The sequence below is a fragment of the Rhopilema esculentum genome, chromosome 17, assembly GCF_057945365.1.
Source record: "Rhopilema esculentum isolate cy_ngs chromosome 17, ASM5794536v1, whole genome shotgun sequence".
NCBI classification, from domain to species: Eukaryota; Metazoa; Cnidaria; class Scyphozoa; order Rhizostomeae; family Rhizostomatidae; genus Rhopilema; species Rhopilema esculentum.
In genome coordinates this window covers 1,393,144-1,412,685 of record NC_142831.1, presented here as the reverse complement: position 1 = coordinate 1,412,685, position 19,542 = coordinate 1,393,144, and the positions used below count along the sequence as shown (strand labels likewise).

The window sequence follows — 19,542 nt, the reverse complement described above, 5'->3', positions numbered from 1 at the left end:
AAATAGCCCCACACTATATAAGATATATGTTTGTTTGCAATAAAAGAAACTTCTTATGAATCAAGAAACAGCAACTTCATTATTCAGAAAATTCTTACAGAAAAGGAAAGAAAATATTCAATAAGATATTTCGAGCCCATATCTGTGGAGCAAATTAAAGAGAGCCACCAAGGAGGTGCCAACAATCAACCATTTCGAAAGAAGTATAAGAAGAATGGACGTAGAAACTCTTCTAGACTGTAGTTTAGTTGTACGTAGGATTTTTATGTTTAATAATTAGACAGCAATCTTATATTTTATACTCTAATTTAACTTTACATTCTTTTTTTCGTTGTGTTCCCAATGAGCTTGTAAGCTAAATATTTTTGACACGTTTTTAAGTCTTTAATTGATATGTTGACGTACTGATTGATTGATTGAATTTGGTCCTATATCCAATTGATAAAAAGGTTTGATTTTTCTAAAGTTTGCACTAAAAGGGTTTTTCTAAAATCTTGTGAGACCTTTTTAATTTCATGTCAACATTTAAACAGATCGAAAAATAAGATATAGTGACGTGAAAATGTTTTCTTGGGTTTTCCTTCAGTCACAATCTACTTAAAATGTAGTTTCTGACCATCTCTAGGATACCATACTTTCTTAAATTTTTCTTGACACCAACCATGGTCAAGACCTTTACTAAACCCTTCCACAATATAAACGTTTGATCCAAACAATTTCAAATGCACTCCTCCAGACTTGATTGTTATTGGGCATTGGGAACTCTGTTTACGATCTTAACCTTCACCAGTTTACAAAACCATGTTTGACCCCTCTCGTTAGTGTTTGATTTGGAATTGGAAATTTGTATAGGCTAAGTAAAACAGAGGAACATGGAGCCAATTTGACCATGTGGCATTTTACCGAGTTTGTCTTCACTGAAGCAAATCAGGGCCCGTGCCACAGAGAGGGGAGGGGGGGGGGGGGGGTGAGGCATGTCCTTTCTACTTTTTCGCTAAATAAAATTATAAAATCAGTTGAAATTATTCATGTAGGTAAACCTTTAGATTACAACAAATACATTGAATAAAAGTACACAACGAAAACAGTTTAAGCAAATTATTGGCCACAAGCGTAGCAATTACGTAGCAATTAGAATATCTATGAGTTTCGAATTTTATTATTATTCTTTTTCCTTTTCTCATTACTACGATTGCAATAGCTTTTTTTTGTGAAACAGGCTAACCAGTAACAAATTATCTATGTAATGGAATATTTGTAATTGTAGTTTTAACTGGAATTCAAAATGAATAGATCATTCAATAGATCTAATCTGTAACTCACTTGCCAAAAGAATTTAATTATCCAATTTCCAAAAAATTATTCGCTTCCCAATGAAAATGGGAAATGTATCTCTCATCTTCAAGAAAGATGATGCAACTAGTAAAGATAGCTATACAGGGCCCGCGAAACGTATTTGAGAATGGAGAGGCCAGAAAAAAGGTTTTGAAAGGCTTTAGGAAAGGCCGACATCAGTTGGCGGCAAGAAAATTTTTAGAAATATGGTATCTAAGGGATGGCAAGAAACTGCATCTAAAACTGATTTTGACTGAAGAAAAATCCGAGGCAATATTTGCAAGCTTCCATTTATCACTGTGTTGCATAATTTCCCTATTGTAATGTTGAAATGTAACAGGAAAGGTCTTGCAAATTTTTAGAATAACCTTCTAATTGTAACTCGTAAATAAGCTTTTCCAGATTTAAAAAGGAGCCAAAATGAAATGGAGGAGACGAATAAATGAATCAAGCTTTAACAAGAACATTAACATTGAAACATTAACAGAAGCACTGAACCCCTAATAAATAAAAGATTATCCTAACAAAAAATAAAAGATTATGTAACAAAAGGACTCTGGATTTGTAAACTTTCAAACTGGACCGGTCAAAACGAGTTTTGATAGAATTTATAATTACGTCTAGATTTTCTCTTTCTTAGTAGGAATGGATTATTGATACAACCAATTTTATCTCGATGATCTGCCGATTCTTCATTTCTCAAAAATATTCTTTCCAGCAGTTTCTTTTTCTTCAACAGCTGATTTCTTTGTAATGTTTTTGAGAAACTTTCCGTCAAGAAATAGATGTCAAAAAACTAGACTCCGCCATTTGGTGCAGGCACCAAGTTATTCTGAATCAGGTTTCTCGATCTATTTTTTTTAGCCAAGGTGTTACTCGTTGTATAGCTTGGACAATGAGCGATTTTTTGACCAAATTCCCATTTTCAATTTTCTTAATGTCTCCTTTGCTAAAAACATAATTACTGAACTTAAGCTAAAGTCATATTTAAGAAATTACTAAGCACAGTTACTTACAAAATGGTAGGCTAGATTTCTTTCCACTTTTGCCTCAAAACAATTATTTTGCTCTGCAGAAAAGTAGAGGGGCCAGAAAAGTGGAGGGGAAAATTTTGCATAGCTACTTTGATTATATACTGCAAAGGCAGGAAATTAATTCTCCGATTTGATACTGTCATCAGATAAAGGTGTAGAGAGATTTGGAACAAGATCCTGATATGAAATCAAACATGCTGAATCTTTGGCAATATTCAAAAATAAATTGAAGACTCTCGCTGAATTCAAATGCACCTGCGACCTGTGCAGGTAGCATTTCAGTAAAGTATAATTCGCCGATTTATTGTAATATTGTACATTACCCATTTTATCTTGCTATGTTGTTAATAATTTTGACTTGTTATGTTGCTATATTACTTTGTTAGGTTTAATTAGCCTTTTGTAGCTGTTTTGTGCATACTAACCAAAAATAAAAGAATGAATAAGAGAATTGAAAAAATATTGAAAATTGGCTGAAATGGCCTTTCTAAAAACTCTCATAAAAGAAAATCATTTGTTCACTGGAATGTCTGTGTGTTAATATCATGCAAAAGCTTTATACATTGTTCATTTCAGCAATCATCAAAATTTTAGTTTTTTAAGCTTTGTGAATATGTTTGAACTGAATATGTGAATAATTCTGTAACGAGTGAAGCATACATATATCTACGTAAGGAAAGACCTAGGTCTTGGAGAGCTCCAAAATGGGTTTTGTGAATTCTAATCAAGTGTTATCTACAACTTTACAGCTCTCCATGTGTACTTTATCGAACATTTTTGTGTATTCAATGAAGCAGACACATTTATCCTTTTTGCATCTCAATTTCTCTCTCCGATAGCATTCTCAGTATAGCATTTCTTGGGCCAGTGTCTTGAACAAAACAAAATTGCCCTTTTCATAACTCTGGACTCATCTTGTTCCTTGCTCTTCTCATCAGAACACGAAGTGAATTTTTATCACGTGACTCATGGAGCTTATCGTTCTATGCAGCTCGTAGGCTTTCAATTTCTTTGCACTGCTCGTTGAGCCAGATTTCCTTGGCTTCTCTGCATTTCTTCCTTATCTCTCTGTCTGCTTGCTCCAGGAACAATTAAGGCTTCTATTTCCTTATGTTGCAGTTTTGTGAGAACATAATCTGTAATACCAATTGCTTTTGCCATCTCTTGAAGGTTCACCAAAAAATCCCCTTAAACTGTCTTTCAAGTTTAATTCATTATGAGAAAATTTAAACTTACTTGTAAAAATCCCATTTTGTCTGTCTTATTTACTTTTCAAGAGGGGGAGGTTTTTGTTACCTTACAAAAATATAATATATTTACAACTGTTCTTCGACAAATAAAACACTATTCAATGAACTTGGTTTCTCAAGAAGTAGCCACGAAAGAAAGACCAATAAATTGATGCACTCTTTATACTTTGCAGTTGTAGACGGTAAAGTTATTTATCAAATTTATAAAAATCTGACAGTTTTCCGTGATCCCTGATTACAAGAACATTTTTTGCCAAAGCTAATATGCAAGAAAAATCCATTAAACGTTTCTAGTTCAAGTTTAATTTCAAACCAAAAAATTCTAAAACATGATATAGATATCTAACAAACAAAAGCATTGAACACAAAGCTTTGAAAAACAATATTTACAACATTTAGATTTCAGGAAATAATATAAGTCTACCTTGGAGAAAAATGGTATGGACCATCCCAACAAAAAAATTATCTGATCTGTTCTCAAAAACGTACTCCTCAAACAGTAAACCAATGCCAGAAAAAAGAGACAAAAGCCAATTCTTTCTAAGGTGCTGCCCCCCTCCCCCAAATCAGATAAATGTTATGAATTTCAGGCAAATTCAGGCATTACAATCACAATGAAACAACAATATTGGAGCAAGCCCCATACTAAGTCCTACTAAATGTTTAGCCTCTGCTAGGCAAATGGCAAAAGGGGAATGATCCCCACGTTTCAGTATATAGTATTGCCAATAAATGATAGCCAAACTTGTTCAGAGCTTCTGCTAATTATAATTTCTGACCTTGGTTGAATATGATTATGATTTTATTAACAATATTCTTCAGCTTTTACTGACATCTTTTTCTTTCAAAAAAAGCACTATGCCTAGACTATTCCCCCTCACCCCCTCAGAATATTGAAATAAAACACTATGCCTAATTCATTACATTTGGATTACTTTTCATCTTAATACCAATTTCTTACCTTAAATCCTTCAAACATCCAAAATCCTCTAAATTATCAAATCATTCTTCAAAATGATAAACTTAAATACAAAAATTACATTCTAACTAAATAAAATTTGAGAACAAAATCCACAACCAATTAAAACGCTGCGCAATGAAAAAACTTGTAAAAGAGGTCATATAGCGCTGCTTATGGCATTTTGGTAATAAGTTATTCAAACTGTTAATAGCTTGACCTTAGATGCATATAATCTACATCTTATGGGCTTTCACCAGCAGCAAGCCTCCTGTTGATGTCGTCAATAACTGGTGGCAAATCATTGATTGTGTCAATAACATAATGGGCCCCAGCATTAGCCAAGATGCCATAAGACCTTTCAAGCCTTCTTTCATAATCTTCAGCAGACAATTTTGAAATCTCCTCTTCATTCAGTGCCACATAGTTTCCCTGTTGTATAAGAAAAATTCAAGATTCATAGAAGTTTTCTAAAGTAGATAAATGATAAATGCATTTGAGAACAAATGAAAAAGGTTAGAGGTTATGGCAAGAGAGCAGTTGGCATCTACTCAGGATGAAAACTCTGAAACAACTAAATGTATCATATTGCTCTAAGCTTTATAGCATGTTGAACCTTCCTCCCGAAAAATTATTGTAGCCTAAACCCCCCCCCCCAACTGTCAAACCTCTAAACCATTACATACACAACACTTTCTTGAAAAAGAGCATTTTTCTATGAATTGAACCCAGAAAAAGCCTGATGTTATCACTTACCGTTCTTGCCAGTCCTACACTCCAACATCCAGCTAAAATGCCTTCTCTAACACCATCAGCAGTGTCATCAACTTTCACTACTGCTTGAATTGGATTTACGTCAAGCTTGATGCAGTTTGCCCAAACCATATAAGGGTAGGGTCTTGCCTGGGGAACTTCATCTGCAGCAAAATAGGCATCTGGAACATACCCAGCTTCTTTGGCAATTTCTCTCAAAATATCAACCATGTCTTTAGTAAAGCCAGTAGTTGAGCCAATTTTCATTCCCATGTTCTTCTGCATGTGTTTGACTGTATCAACTGCCCCGTCAATCATTTTTGAATACTGACGTAAACAAGCCAGCTAAAAGGATAAAGAAAATAAGCAACCAAAACATTCCAATTTAAAAAGTGACTGCAGAAAGAGAAGTAGCAATATAAGTAAAAGAGAGGAAATGGATCAGACAGCCCCCTTTTTCACTGAAATACTGAGCATTTTATGGATGGAAAAAAGCCTTCTAGCATTGTTCACAAAAATGTGTCCCTTTGGATGAATGAGACAACCTTCACTGTCCTAAGGAATCATGGCTGAAAGTGACAACTTCCAATCTGTGTCTAGTCTCATCTTCCAATTTTTCCCCAGGGCCTCTAATATCTCTCGACGGCCCTGCCAACCATGTGGCTGTAGGTGTCAGCTAGGGGGGGGGCAAACTCAAGCAAGAACCATACCTGAGGGGGGCAGGCTTTAAAACAAGAAAACAGATGTATAACAAACAGGTATATTTGGACAAAATCAAGGTCATGGAATTATAAATATGCCAAATTTTCAAAATATCATTTGGAAAAACTGTAGCCAGAGGGGGCAAGCTGTTGTCAAAATTTTCATTTGGGGCACAGCCTCCCCCCCCCGTGCCCCCCTGCAGCTACGTGACTGGGCCCTGCCAAAGATGGTAATTTTAATCTTGTCAAGACTCTCAACCAAATGAAATAAACTATATGGACATTTAAAAGCAAAATTTGCAAGAGGGGGGGGGGCAAAATTTATAAAACTTGATATACACAAAAGTTATATGGTGATAATAAAAGTAAATGGGAGCAACAGAGGGAACAATGGAACTGAGGGTACCAAAGGGTAACGTTCCCCCAACTTTTTAGGCCATGCTCTTACTCCAAGCAGTGACCATATTTAGGAAACTGATAGTCCATTTTTCAGAGAAATAATGGTCCTGCCTATCAAACCTTCAAAGATTTTTTCATCTCTGGGGTCAGATTAAAGAGAAAAAAAATAAAACATCAAACAAGGAAGGGGCACTAAAGCTTGTTATCTTGAGGATGGATGGGATAGACTCAAGAGGTTTGTCTCAATTTTTTATAATCATCGAAAGCTTCTAAAATTTCAAGATACAAGAGGAAAGAAAATTTTTGGTTCACCAACTGATCAAGCCACTTTTCCTCTAGTGGGTAAAGCACTGAGAAATAAGTTTAGCTGGATATGTACCTGTGTAGGAACAAAGTTATCGAACATTCTTTCAACATCTTCTTCATCAGGGTACTTTCCAAACTTCTCAAACCATCTTTGCCTTACAGACTCTTGATGTGTTATCTTTCTGATATGGACCTTCTTGTAAGTACCCATGGGTTCTCTTGCTTCATCCATCGTGATTGGGACCCCTTCATTTTTGAAAACTTCAACAAAAGCAACTGCTGGCGCATACACACCGCAGTCCAAAACTGTACCAGCCCAGTCCAAAATGACTGCCTTGATTTTGCCTTGGTACTTGTAGACTGTTCTGTATTCAGTTCTTGGATTTGACAGCAAATGGCCTGCAAGGAAAGTTACTGTCATCATCACAATCATTATCAATCAAGATTAACCTTAATTGAGGTAGACCCCCAGTTGGGGGTATGCAGAAAACAATCTTTATGAGATTTAAAGCACAATACACAAGCAAGGGGGAAACTCACTTTGCAAACAGGGTACGAGATTTCCACAAAAAGAAAAGAATTTCAAGGGATTTTTACAGGGATGTCCATCAAAAGTGTGCTTGATTTTGAAACAGTGATTCCCCTTCGATATTCAAAGGTTTTCTGAAATACTGCAAATGGAGTCATTTGATTTGAAATAGGATAAGTGTCTTATGGGCTCCAACACAGGTTGAAAAATGGGGGGGGGGGGGCAAGAGAATGTTTAACACTCATAAGAAAAGATTTTTGATAAACTCTATTGTTTTCCAAAAAAGGTGGGCCCCGCCTCCCCCTTCGTCGGAGGCCCCGCGTCTGCTTACAATAGCTAATAATTTATTTTGCGAAATTAGTGAGACTACAGTTTGTATACTTGGATTAATTTTTTTCTGGTATTATACAGGTACAAAACTGATGTTAAAAAAACGATCAAGCAATCTACCTGTTGTAATCGTGAAAGTTGTTTAGATATTTTTCAAAGGCTATATCACATGATACACCACATGGTATCACATGATTGAATATAATGGTAGCTGATTTTCGTGACCTGCTCAGTGCAAACATATCCTATCATTAAACAGTACCAACAAAGCGACAGGAAATTTTACAAAATAGACGCCAAGCTATTGTTTATTGCAGTATTATTCTGAAGAAACGATCTTTAAAATTTTAACAATTTATGAAAAAAACGCCGACATGAGACAAACTTTGACTCTATCTAACTTTGAAGCTTTTATCTCTCCCTCTGTGGAGCAAGATAATGAAAATGCTTATTCTGAAGCTGTTTTTTTAATTAGAGTTCGATGCATTGAGTTCAGAAGAAAACCGGCGATCTAAAGTTGATAAAGAAGCAAGTCATTGCTAAAAAATTTGGCTATTATACAACAAAATAACATGCATGTAAGGCAAAGTGCTATATCACAGCGAAATTTTGAATTTTGATGGTATGTTTTGGCTTGAGATTTTTTTTTACCTACCTTGTCTTTGCATTAATGGTTTCGCAAGAGAGTCGCTTCTTCTGACCTTCAAATCATCCGTAGAAGAAGACACAGCTTCGTTGCTTGCCAGTCGTGAGAGTGGGAGTGAAGTTCCTCTGCCTCGAAGAAGTTGTCTTACAGCTGTTTGACACATCAACCTTGCCATCTTAGAATTTTCTTCGTTCAGAAAAATTTTTTCCGGACTGTATAACTCGTACTGTTGCCTTCACAGCACAACGAATTATGACGCAGTATGTACCAGTCAGTCTTGTTTTCAACGCGTATTGTGCTGAAACAATGAGTTCTACTAGTAAAAGGTCTTTAGATGGATAGACCTCCTTTTGTGACGTATTTCCCTTTACCAAATATAGAAAGCAGAATTCGTTCGTCGACAGACCCTGGCCTTCATGTGACCGGAAATTCTTTAATTTTACTTCACGTTAACTTTGTTTTTGGGCAGCACTTAGGGCGAAACAGAGTCTCGTTCTGTCAAAACAGGCCCGTTGCCAAGGGGTGGCAAACAGCATTGCCATCCAGATTAATTTGTCTTTATATTTTTTCATGTCTTTTTATGGATGGCTTTGATAGCTCTATCTTGAGTTTTTTTCATGTGTCCGTCAGCTGATTTAATTATATATAAGGTTGTTTTCTCTCTTTAATGTTCTTATTGTAATTTTGGGTTTAATAATTAAATTTTAAACCACTAAATGACGTAACGTGTAAGTAATTGATTTGCTGAAAAAAAATGTTTCGAGTTTGAGTTTTCAATGGGTTTTTTCCTCGTTTTTATTGGATTGCGATGGCATGGCAACTTGAGTTATGTCAACACTGACAGATAGCAATTTTTTGTATCGGAGTCTTCTGATTCCAGTGTAGGACTTAAAATAGCCCTTGGTGCTCAAAATATTTTGCCGATGCTAAACAAAAACTTCTCGGGGAAAGTTTGAAAATTATCTCAAAATCAAGATCTTGAAGTTTAAGAAGCGATGAATGGATTGGCTAAAATATTACTGCATCAGCTAGAAGAGGATAAATGGCGAATCTAGCCTTAAAAATCTAGGGGGGGGCAGGAGGCCAAACTTTCAGTTTTAGGGGCAAACGGGGGAAAGAAAAAGGGGAATGAGAATGAAAAAGGAAAGGGGAGAGACGAGGAGACTCGTCTCTCCCTTTTACTATTCCATTCTCCTTCGCAATTCCTTCCCCCGTTCTTCATCCTTTGACTCTCTGAGGCTCTGGCACCCAGGGTAGGTTCGGTCCAGCCTCCCATGTTGGTTGATGTTGGAGTGAAAGGAATTTCGAGAATGAAGTTTGACTGTAGTCTTGATTCAAATGTATTTTTTTTGTTGCCTTCATTTCCGGGAGTTTTTAGGGCGTAGCAACGCAAAATTTCCCCAAGGACTACGCCCCCAGAACGCCAAGCCTGTATCCTTTGACAGAGCCTCCACCTACACTACAACCAGGCTTCGTCATACATAATTGAAACCAGCAAATCTTGCTTATAAAGTGCGCCTTCATCTAAAAGAGGCCTTCATAGGCACTTTTAACTGTCCCCATTTGATCATTAAACAGAAAAGTGTAGTGACCCTGCCTAGGCCTATTTTCCATCCTACGCCATATACTCGTTTCTGCCTATAGAGTACCGAAGTGATGACGTCATAAATATCTATTTTTAGAATTTCTGAATTTTGATCCCAGAACCTAAAAGAGCATCATGAAATACCTCTAAATATGCAAAATCAGTTAAAGGCACTACGAATTGGCTGAGATATGGCCACTTGAGCACAGGCTCTTGCCCCATCAAACCTCTGTTATTTGGTCTTGGTTCATAACTTTATGAACCAGGCCAGAATAACAGTAATCCGTTAGCAAACTTCAAATCTTCTGTTGGCTATGTATCCCCCAATTTGCAACATATTTAGCTAACTTTGCACATTGAGAGGTATTTTATGCCGTTCTTTCAGATTATGGGGCCAAATTTAAGAAATTCTAAAAATAGATTTTTTTCACACTTCATCATGACGTCATGACGTCACAATTCGGTACTCTATTCATCACATTCCACTTAACACGTAAGACATTTCCCAACAGGCAATTACAACATCATTATCAATAATCACCATGAAGATCATCAGCATCAAAACACTGCTATTCCCACATGGCATTTCCTCTCCATTGATCATCTGTCGTCACCTTGCCTCTCCCAACCTATGCATTGTTTTCCTGGCGTCATTCGATTATATTTAGAACAATCAGTTTAGTATATATGTATGTAGATAGTTACGATAACCCTAGTTCAAGTCAACATGCGTCTTACTGAAGCTCCTCTGACTCCGTGTTCTCTGCAGTGCTGAGGAGAGGGGGGGGGGGGGGGGGGGTCGGGGGGTCACTGACCCGGGGGCCCTTGGCTTTAGGGGCCCATAAATAATAACTCAATTGAAAAAATTTCTAAATAATAATCCAGCCTCCCAATCAATATTAAGATAGTATAATATTAGAGACATTAATGACAAAAGTCCATGAAGTCGTTGCCTGCCTCAGTGTTAAATTTAATTTTGTTACGAATTTCTCATCTTTGTTGGCTAGGGCTTAAGAAGTTCAAAAGCTTCTGAATGTTAACAAAAAATGTGATTGCAGGGCAACATACAGGGCAATATGTATGTAATACAGATTTGCACTATGGTATTCGCATCTATTTGCAACAGTGTGTGAGTTGTGGTCCAATTTAGTTAACGAATTGAACGTTTTTCATTTTCTAAACTTTGAGAATTTCTAAGAAAATTTTATTTTCATGCATTATGCTGCTAAGATATCAGTTATGCTCAAATTAGATCAAACAGCGGATCAGGTATGGTAAGTATGATATTTGATGCGTACATTGTATATCGATTGTATTTAAGAAGTGCAAGGTTGAATGAAGCAGTGCGATAGGGAAGGTAACAGAATAAACAGTTGCCTAAAGTATTAAATGTTGTTGTGATAAATGATATCTCTTCCATTAAATATCCCTGAATCTTGTGCCTATCCCACTTGTTTTTTATTCTCAGTTATTTTAACGTATCATTTTGTACCTGTAATTTTCTATTTCTTTCTAATTCACAGGAGGGGTGAGAAACATGGATTTTCCGACAAAAATCTAACAAGCTTCTATATTTTGCTCATAAATTTTAACATAACATAACGGCATCAGAACTGAAAAAAGATCTTTTGATATATTGAATATTCTTATGTTTATTTAGATACAAATTTTTTCCCATCAAAACATAGCATTCAGAAAATCATAGACAACCATGTTAAATTTTTGAAAAGAGCAGAGGTTTCCAGACAAAATAGCATCAGTTTAGCTCTACAGTGGTGTTTTTGCTCTCTCTGACCCCCTCTATCTACACCATTGCCACCGGCACAGTTTAGCCACCATGGCAATTTTAGCAACCAAAATAGCCACCCTAGCAGTTTAAGCAACCATAATTTTCAAAAACTTCTGGGGAGCATTCCCCATACCTCCTAGAAGCGTCTGCCTTAGGCATGCCTTATGATTTAATTTTTGTCTTGACCCGGGGCCCATAAATTCTCTCCGCGGCTCTGGTTCTCTGCACGTTAAATAAGACTACACCGAAGTTCTACTCGTCACAACTATTATACACAACTATTAGGTAACGCCGCTCAACAAAAACTCGCGTTCCTAAAAAAGGAACCATTATTACTTAGGTAGGTTAAGCCTTTGCTAGCTTGCAGATTATTGCTCGTGTAGCATAAGCAAGTACACGAAAGTTACTACCTGAGGCGGCATCATGAGTGCTGGAATTTTCGAATTTTGATTATTCTAGTTCGCTGGAAAATGCACTCATTGAAGCAACTCTTATTACCTTTAAATCTTGCTGTTGGCTCAAAGTGCTGACGAAAGAAGTCGTTGTCTCTCTGCTCCTCTCTGCCACAAGTCGAGTTGAAAAGGGCCGCGAGTTATTTTATATATACTTGGTTGCACTGTAGTTGAAGTGTAGTATAACAAAACAGAGTGAATAAAGAAAAATAAGCCTTGGAATCCTGTGACAGAATCTCTTCAGGTATCTAAACTTTATATGAAAATATTAAAAAATGCAGTCATAAATTACAATTAAATTATTCAATACTCTATTAAATTTAAAGCTACTTTAAAACAGCATTGCAAGAAACAAGCACGTGTTAACAGCTACAGTGAGCTAAAAACTAAAAACAAGCGATTGTTTAATGGTTGTCTGAAAGAGCAGTTGTGCCAAAAGAGATATTATTGATAAATTACTTTGGATGTCCTTTACCCATTAATGTTCTGAAGCCAGATTTTTGGTAGACAACATAAAGAAAACATAAAAATGCCATTTTTCATGCTATAGAATGTAAACTTCGCTATTCATAATAGGATAGACATTTACAAGTAGAATTTTTTTTTGGAATGCCAAATAAAAAAAGTCCATAAAACAGCAAGCAAGACTTTCAGACCTTTAAAAAAATGACCCAACTCTCTCTTTCAATGTGTACTAGTTTTGCTAAAAATATTACTTAGAGTCCTTCAGGGGCTTTCACCCCGGGGGGGGGGGTACTTGGATACCAAAACAACAAGGGTGTGCACTCCTAGGATTGTTTTGGTGAACCGGCTTTAGAAAAAAAAGCTAAAAATGACACCTGGCTTTAGAATTTCTGGAAAAAAGAACAAAGGAAAACAAAAGCTTTGGTGCCAGTTGCCATCGTTACCAGAACACAACAAAAACAATGGGCGGGTAGCTCCTTTGCTGATATTTTTGAATAGAAAAAAAAAGAAAATCAGGCAACCGGCTTTAGATTATATCCTTTGAACAGATACCCAGCCTTAGAATAAATTGCTGAAAATGATACCCAGAAAGACGTGCACATCCCGTCAGCAAAATATACTAAGTATCCCCCCCCTGGGGCTTTCACCTGCAATAACTGGAGGCAAATCATTGATTGTGTTAATGACATAATCTACTTCTTAGGGGCTTTCACCTGCAGCAAGCCTCCTGTTGATGTCATCAATAACTGGTGGCAAATCATTGATTGTGTCAATGACATAATGGGCCCCAGCATTAGCCAAGATGCTGTAAGACCTTTGAAGTCTTCTTTCATAATCTTCTGCAGACAAATTTGAAATCTCTTCTTCATTCAGTGCCACATAGTTTCCCTGAGGTAAGAGACATTTAAAGAATCATTACAGAAGTTTAGTGCAAATCTATTGATAGACACTTTGAACTGAGGAATGAAAGTAAACTAAAGTGTCATCAGAAAACAAGACTAGAAAACAACACATCCTATCCACAACCAAAAATGTAAAAAAACTATGAATTCAAGACAAAAAGCATTTAATAGAAGTTATAGCTGAACTTCATACGCATACCGTTCTTGCAAGTCCTACACTCCAACATCCAGCTAAAATGCCTTCTCTAACACCATCAGCAGTGTCATCAACTTTCAATACTGCTTGAATTGGATTTACATCAAGTTTGATGCAGTTTGCCCAAACCATATAAGGGTAGGGTCTTGCCTGAGGAACGTCATCTGCAGCTACATAGGCATCTGGAACATACCCAGCTTCTTTGGCAATTTCTTTCAATATATCAACCATAGCAGTAGTGAATCCAGTAGTTGAGCCAATTTTCATACCCATGTCTTTCTGGATGTAGTTCACTGTTTCAACAGCACCATCAATCATTTTTGAATAATCACGTAAGCAGGCCAGCTAGAGCAAAAATTTGATTACTTTTTTCCATATATAAACAAATCATACTAAACTACAAATACAATAAACATCAAATATTGCCATTCACAGCAGGAAAAGGCACAGGGGCATCTAATTCCCACTTTACATTACTCTAATAATTATTGATTAAAAAAACAAGATCAAAAAAATATTAAAAAATTGGGAAGGAGGGGTTGCTGTGTCGGTATTATCATGCACATGAAGAAACGTTCAGCCCACCCACCAGAAGCCCCAGGCCCAATCCATGCACAGCACCATCCATGCCCACTCATTCCAACCCCGAGCATGCCCCAAGCCAAGCTGCCATGTAACCCTGAACAGCCACCCCAAACTGACCAAGCACAAAACCCTGCAGCACATCACACCACCACAGGAATGCCCCCATGGTAACACATTGCACCCTGAAGCACCAGACACATTTAATTACTTATTCACAAACATAAATTTGATATCTTTAAAAATCTAGAATTATCTCAAACTATGCAACAACTATGAAGCAGCATAATCAAAAGTGAAAGGTTAAATACTAAAAAATAAAAGAAGTTACAGGCAGAACTATAAAATTTCAACCAGAGTTTTACATATGCAAAGTTTTCATGAATCACCTTAATCAGACAAGCAACACCTTAATCAGAGACTAAGGGAAGTATTGCTCCTTATAACAAACTTGGCTGGGACCACTGATAGCCAGCTTGGGTCCAGGAGTTAAAGGCAATCTGTCACGACATTGGTTGGTTATAAGAACAAAGGGATTTTTATTGTTACCAGTCCCCCTTTAATTATCGCATTGTAAAAAATATGGTGGAGCGCTGGAATCGTGTTTAGGCTATTGTTCCAGCTATTGTTCTCGTTAACCAATCCACAACAAGACAGATTGCCTTTAATCCTCAAATGCAAACTTTTCAACAGCTTTAATGAATTTTATGAATACTTGTTTTTAGATAAAGTGCAATAAAATACCTGCATAGGGACAAAGTTCTCGAACATTCTTTCAACATCTTCTTCATTAGGATACTTTCCAAACTTCTCAAACCATCTTTGTCTCACAGATTCTTGATGTGTTATCTTCCGGATATGAACTTTCTTATGAGCACCCATGGGTTCTCTTGCTTCATCCATCGTGATTGGGACCCCTTCATTTTTGAAAACCTCAACAAATACAACTGCTGGAGCATACACACCACAGTCCAAAACTGTACCAGCCCAGTCCAAAATGACTGCCTTGATTTTGCCTTGGTACTTGTAGACTGTTCTGTATTCAGTTCTTGGGTTTGACAGTAAATTACCTGGTAAGATAATGAAAGTTGTCTTCTAGATCTACATTTCATCTGTCAAGTAACTGGTCAAGCCTCAGTGGGCATCATGCTGGATAGCCATTGCAATGCTTATGATCTAAGGAAGCAATGGAATGGTGTACCCCTGAAGTAAATTTTATCTAAAAGTTTTTTGTTCAGATCCTGCGGGCAGGGATGTATTTAAGTAGCAATGATTGGCAGGGAGGAGGGTGTTAGACTCAAATTAGATTTTGGTGGCACACCTTTCAGGTACAGAAGAAAATTAGAGGGGAATACACCTCCTATACCCCCTGCTTAATCTGTCCATGTTCCACTATGAGCCATCACTTCTACAGTAAAGAACAAATAACAGTACTTTTTTCACATAGGATCTTGTAAATTAAGGTTCAGACTGGCTGTTTTAATTTTTCTAAAAATTTGAGGCGGAATTTTTCTGAAGCTGTTCTTCAATTATTAGGGTGAGTGCTAAAGAAAGTTAGGAAAAGACAGAAGACAGCAGTCTATTGCATAATAACATTGGATGTGTACACTGCATGTATTGCTTTTATCAATTAGTAAAAGATATTACCTGCAGTCCTGATGAAATTTTAATTGTTGTAGTTTTAATTTTTGATTTTTGAATCGCTTTTCAAAATTATTTAACAGTACCTCAGCCACAGCTTCTTCCTAATTTGTTTTCAATTATATTTTTTGTTTAATTATTAGGCTCAGTTTCCTTTTGTGATTGTTAGTATGAAGCTTGTAAGAAGAACAAAACAGAAGCTGCATGTGCATATGTGAATCAATAAATAGGTCTTTTGGGATCATGAAACACCACTTATAAATCTCCCATTACAAACCAAGGAAATTAAAATACGCAATCTTTTTTCTTGGTTAATTTCAAGAGATAGTCTTTCGAAAGCAAAAACGATTTGGCAGGTTTTTTTGGCTAATTTGGCTTCATTTGTAATGACTCAACGGGATATACACGGAGTTGTCGTGTGTGACGGAGTAACCCAGGGACTTCCTTTGTTCAAAGTTCACGTGATAGCCAAGCATGTGACTTCACTTTTTTATCGTGTGGCTTTGTAAATACTTTTGTGATGATCACATGATACAGAGGATAATATTTTTTGACATTTGAAAACAAACTAGGAACAAGCTGTGCAAGTGGCACATTTTCGATGCAAGATGCAAATATTCCATATCATCCTAATTTATTACTCATCAAAAATTTTCAGCTCTAAACGAAAGCCTAAAGCTATATCACAAAACCTAAAGCTATATATCGATGATGGGATTATTGTTAAAATTGCAGTAAAATTGTCCACCGTGAAACAGTCTAGCGACAGAAGAAATCGGTGCTCCAGTTTGACATTGTTTGTAAACAAGCAATGCAATCCTGAGAAAACATAAAAATATTTTAATGTTGATGAGTCGTTACCTAGCCTTCAAGATCCACAAATAGTTCATACTTACCGTGCCTTTGCAATAATGGCTTCACCAAAGAGTCACTCTTTCTGATCTTCAAGTCGTCTGCGGAAGACACGGGATTGTTACTTGCCAGTCGCCCAAGAGGAAGTAAAGACGCTCGTCCTCTAAGAAGTTGCCTTAACGCTGTTTGACACACTAACCTCGACATCTCTGAAACTCCTTCGGTCAAAATTTTCACTAACAGAAACTTTTATGTTATGGCTGCCTCAGAGCTGTGACGCACCATCTAGTGCCGTTTGTACAAGCTGCGTTGTGCTTCAATTGATGAGAACAATTGTGATTGTTCTGGGACAATCACATTGCTGCTTCAGAGCTGCTAAATGGTCAGACTTCCTATTATGACGTTTGCACCTTTCACCAAATTTGGTGAGCAGGGTCTAGATATGGATAGACCAATAGACCTCTTATTTGCACCTCTCCCTTACATGTTATCATCGAAGACACACACCTATATAATTCTGAGATTTTAGCTACATTTCTGAGACTAAATAATGAAGCGTGGTTACTATAACGGGAAATGAGTAAAAATGACTAGGAAACAAGAAGAAACAAGTAAAAACAACTAGGAAACAAGTAATAAACAACTAGGAAACAAGTAGAAACGACTTGGAAAAATTTAAACTGCGGCACAATTTTATTTATTTAGTGGAAATCCTGCATTAATAGCTATGATAGTAGATGTTGATATGGTAATTTTGTAAGAGGAATTAACCTATGAAAGCCTGATGTGAAATCTTACTGGCATTGGAATTAACATGAAACAACTACTGGGAAGGTCGAAATAAAGCAATTTTAATTCTCGGCTAATAATCAAGCCTTTTTCCCCCTGAATTCAACTGCTTTAGGAACTTACCGAAACTTTATAGAGGCTTTAGGGTTAGGCTCCCAAACAAAACATTTTTCAAGAACTACATTGTCAACCTCTATAGCTTGTTCCTCTAGTATATTGGAGTTTGTTCCTTTAGTTTCTGTTGCTTTTGCTGAAATTAGCGTTGTAGAAACATAAGTAAGCATTATCACTGGGTTTCCGTAACCTCATCTAAGACAACAGCTATTGCGGTGGAGAACGACATGACCGAACACTTAGGCCGCTGCAACGAATGCCCACGTGGATGGATAAGCTTGCCTCGTTTTGGAGATCTAGTCGTTTCTGCAAAGTCACAAATCGTTTCATGTTGTTTCCTTATCGTTTCTTCTCATTTTGTATTCGTTTCTTGTTGTTTCCTGTTGTTTCCTGCTGTTTCTTGTTGTTTCCTGTTGTTTCTTATCATTTTGTATTCGTCTCTTGTTGTTTCCTGTTGTTTCCTGTTATAGTAAACAAGATAATGAAGGCGCTGGCAGCCAGGAAAAACAAAAGCAAAGAATGCACACAATCTTGAAATAATTGATAATATGCAGACTGATACATGGTTGTAACCAGGGGCGTCGCGACCAGGGGGTGTGGGGGGGTGTCACACCCCCCCCAATAGTATCTCGATAGGAAGGAAGATAAAAAACTAATGACTTGAAGATTTGAAGATTTCTTGCTGGCACAAAATCTAAAAATCCAGGCACTCTAGGTAAAATTTGTCTTGTGTCCATTTCCCCTAAAAAGGCATGCTAAGATGGAAATAGGGATCTAAATTGGCAACCAGTGCTGCTTGTTACCTGGCTTTAGAAGTAACTGACAACATGGAATTTTTCAAGACCACGGGAAAATTTTACCAGTTGTTTTTATCTGCTGTTCAATTTGTTTGCAAAAATAAAAGAATTTTCGGTAGGATTTGGAGGATTGCTTTAGTGAAATTCACTTAAAAGAGTGCATTTTCCAGGGATATGGAAGCATCAGAATTCGAAATTTTCTGGTCCTTCGGCGGCAACCATGGTGCCTCCTCGGGTAGTTGCCCGTCCCAGTATACAGATTTGGCAAAACCATTAGGAAAGTCCGTTATTATCATTTTAAAATGAATGTTGTGAATTATATGCCACACAGTTAGATCGACAAAATGTATTGCAGAGGTTTGTGACAGCAACTTAACAATTTCAGGTAAATATTTTTTAATCGGGTAAATTTGTAGTCCACACCCCCCCCCTCCAACAAGGCACCATATCTCTTGTGCATAATCTTTAATTTTACTAGTAGTTTGTGAAAACCTCCAATTAGTGGAATGACTTTGTCGACCGTCGTGAAGCCACTTTATGATCATAATCTTGCAACAAACCGCTTCATGAGCATGGAGAAATAGGCAGTCTAGCTCAAAGTTGTTCGCCATGTCAAGAATTACATCAAGATACCACTTGCAAACGTTATCCCCAAGAGGTAGTGGAACAACTTCAAGATATTCTACAATCACTGTCAAAAGTCTTGGAACACTAACGTAGGTTTTCAAAGGCAAATTCAGCCATCCCCCTCTTCCCCTAGGAACAATGTTGATTTACTAAAGAAAAAAGTTATGGAGTACGCTTTTTCTTGTGGATTGTTTGATATTTTTCTATACTTTTAACATTGTTTTGGGGGGAAAGGGGGGCGGAAGTGGTAGTATTCAAGAAAACAAATGAAAAATAGAAAAGCATAGCGCAAAGTGTTAGGTGTTCCATGTAATTTTGGCAGTGATTGTAGATGGCTTTTTGACGTAAATTCGGTGACCAATTTCGTTAAAGCTGTCCATGATCCAATCGGATCGAGCATTTTGGCTCGTTTCCAGATTGGAGATCATCTGTCACCTTGGTCAACACCCAGGCAATGTTTCGCTTCAAAGCCCATTGCAGATGATTATCTGATTTGTCGTCTTTAAGTTC

At 36.9% G+C, this 19,542-nt stretch overlaps 2 protein-coding genes across 2 annotated transcripts; both read right to left on the bottom strand.

Annotated features, from left to right (window-relative positions):
- Positions 1–3,767: 3,767 nt before the first annotated feature.
- LOC135686884 (uncharacterized) lies at positions 3,768–8,523 on the bottom strand. The gene is made up of 4 exons (XM_065203297.2): positions 8,251–8,523; positions 6,810–7,135; positions 5,334–5,675; positions 3,768–5,009 (listed from the first exon to the last, which is right to left on the bottom strand). The coding sequence occupies exons 1-4, from the start codon at positions 8,414–8,416 to the stop codon at positions 4,821–4,823; spliced, it is 1,023 nt and encodes a 340-aa protein (XP_065059369.2). The 5' UTR covers positions 8,417–8,523; the 3' UTR covers positions 3,768–4,820.
- Positions 8,524–12,289: 3,766 nt separating this feature from the next.
- LOC135686968 (uncharacterized) lies at positions 12,290–17,858 on the bottom strand. Its single transcript, XM_065203414.2, has 4 exons — positions 16,750–17,858; positions 14,957–15,282; positions 13,634–13,975; positions 12,290–13,420 (listed from the first exon to the last, which is right to left on the bottom strand). The coding sequence occupies exons 1-4, from the start codon at positions 16,910–16,912 to the stop codon at positions 13,232–13,234; spliced, it is 1,020 nt and encodes a 339-aa protein (XP_065059486.2). The 5' UTR covers positions 16,913–17,858; the 3' UTR covers positions 12,290–13,231.
- Positions 17,859–19,542: the final 1,684 nt, after the last annotated feature.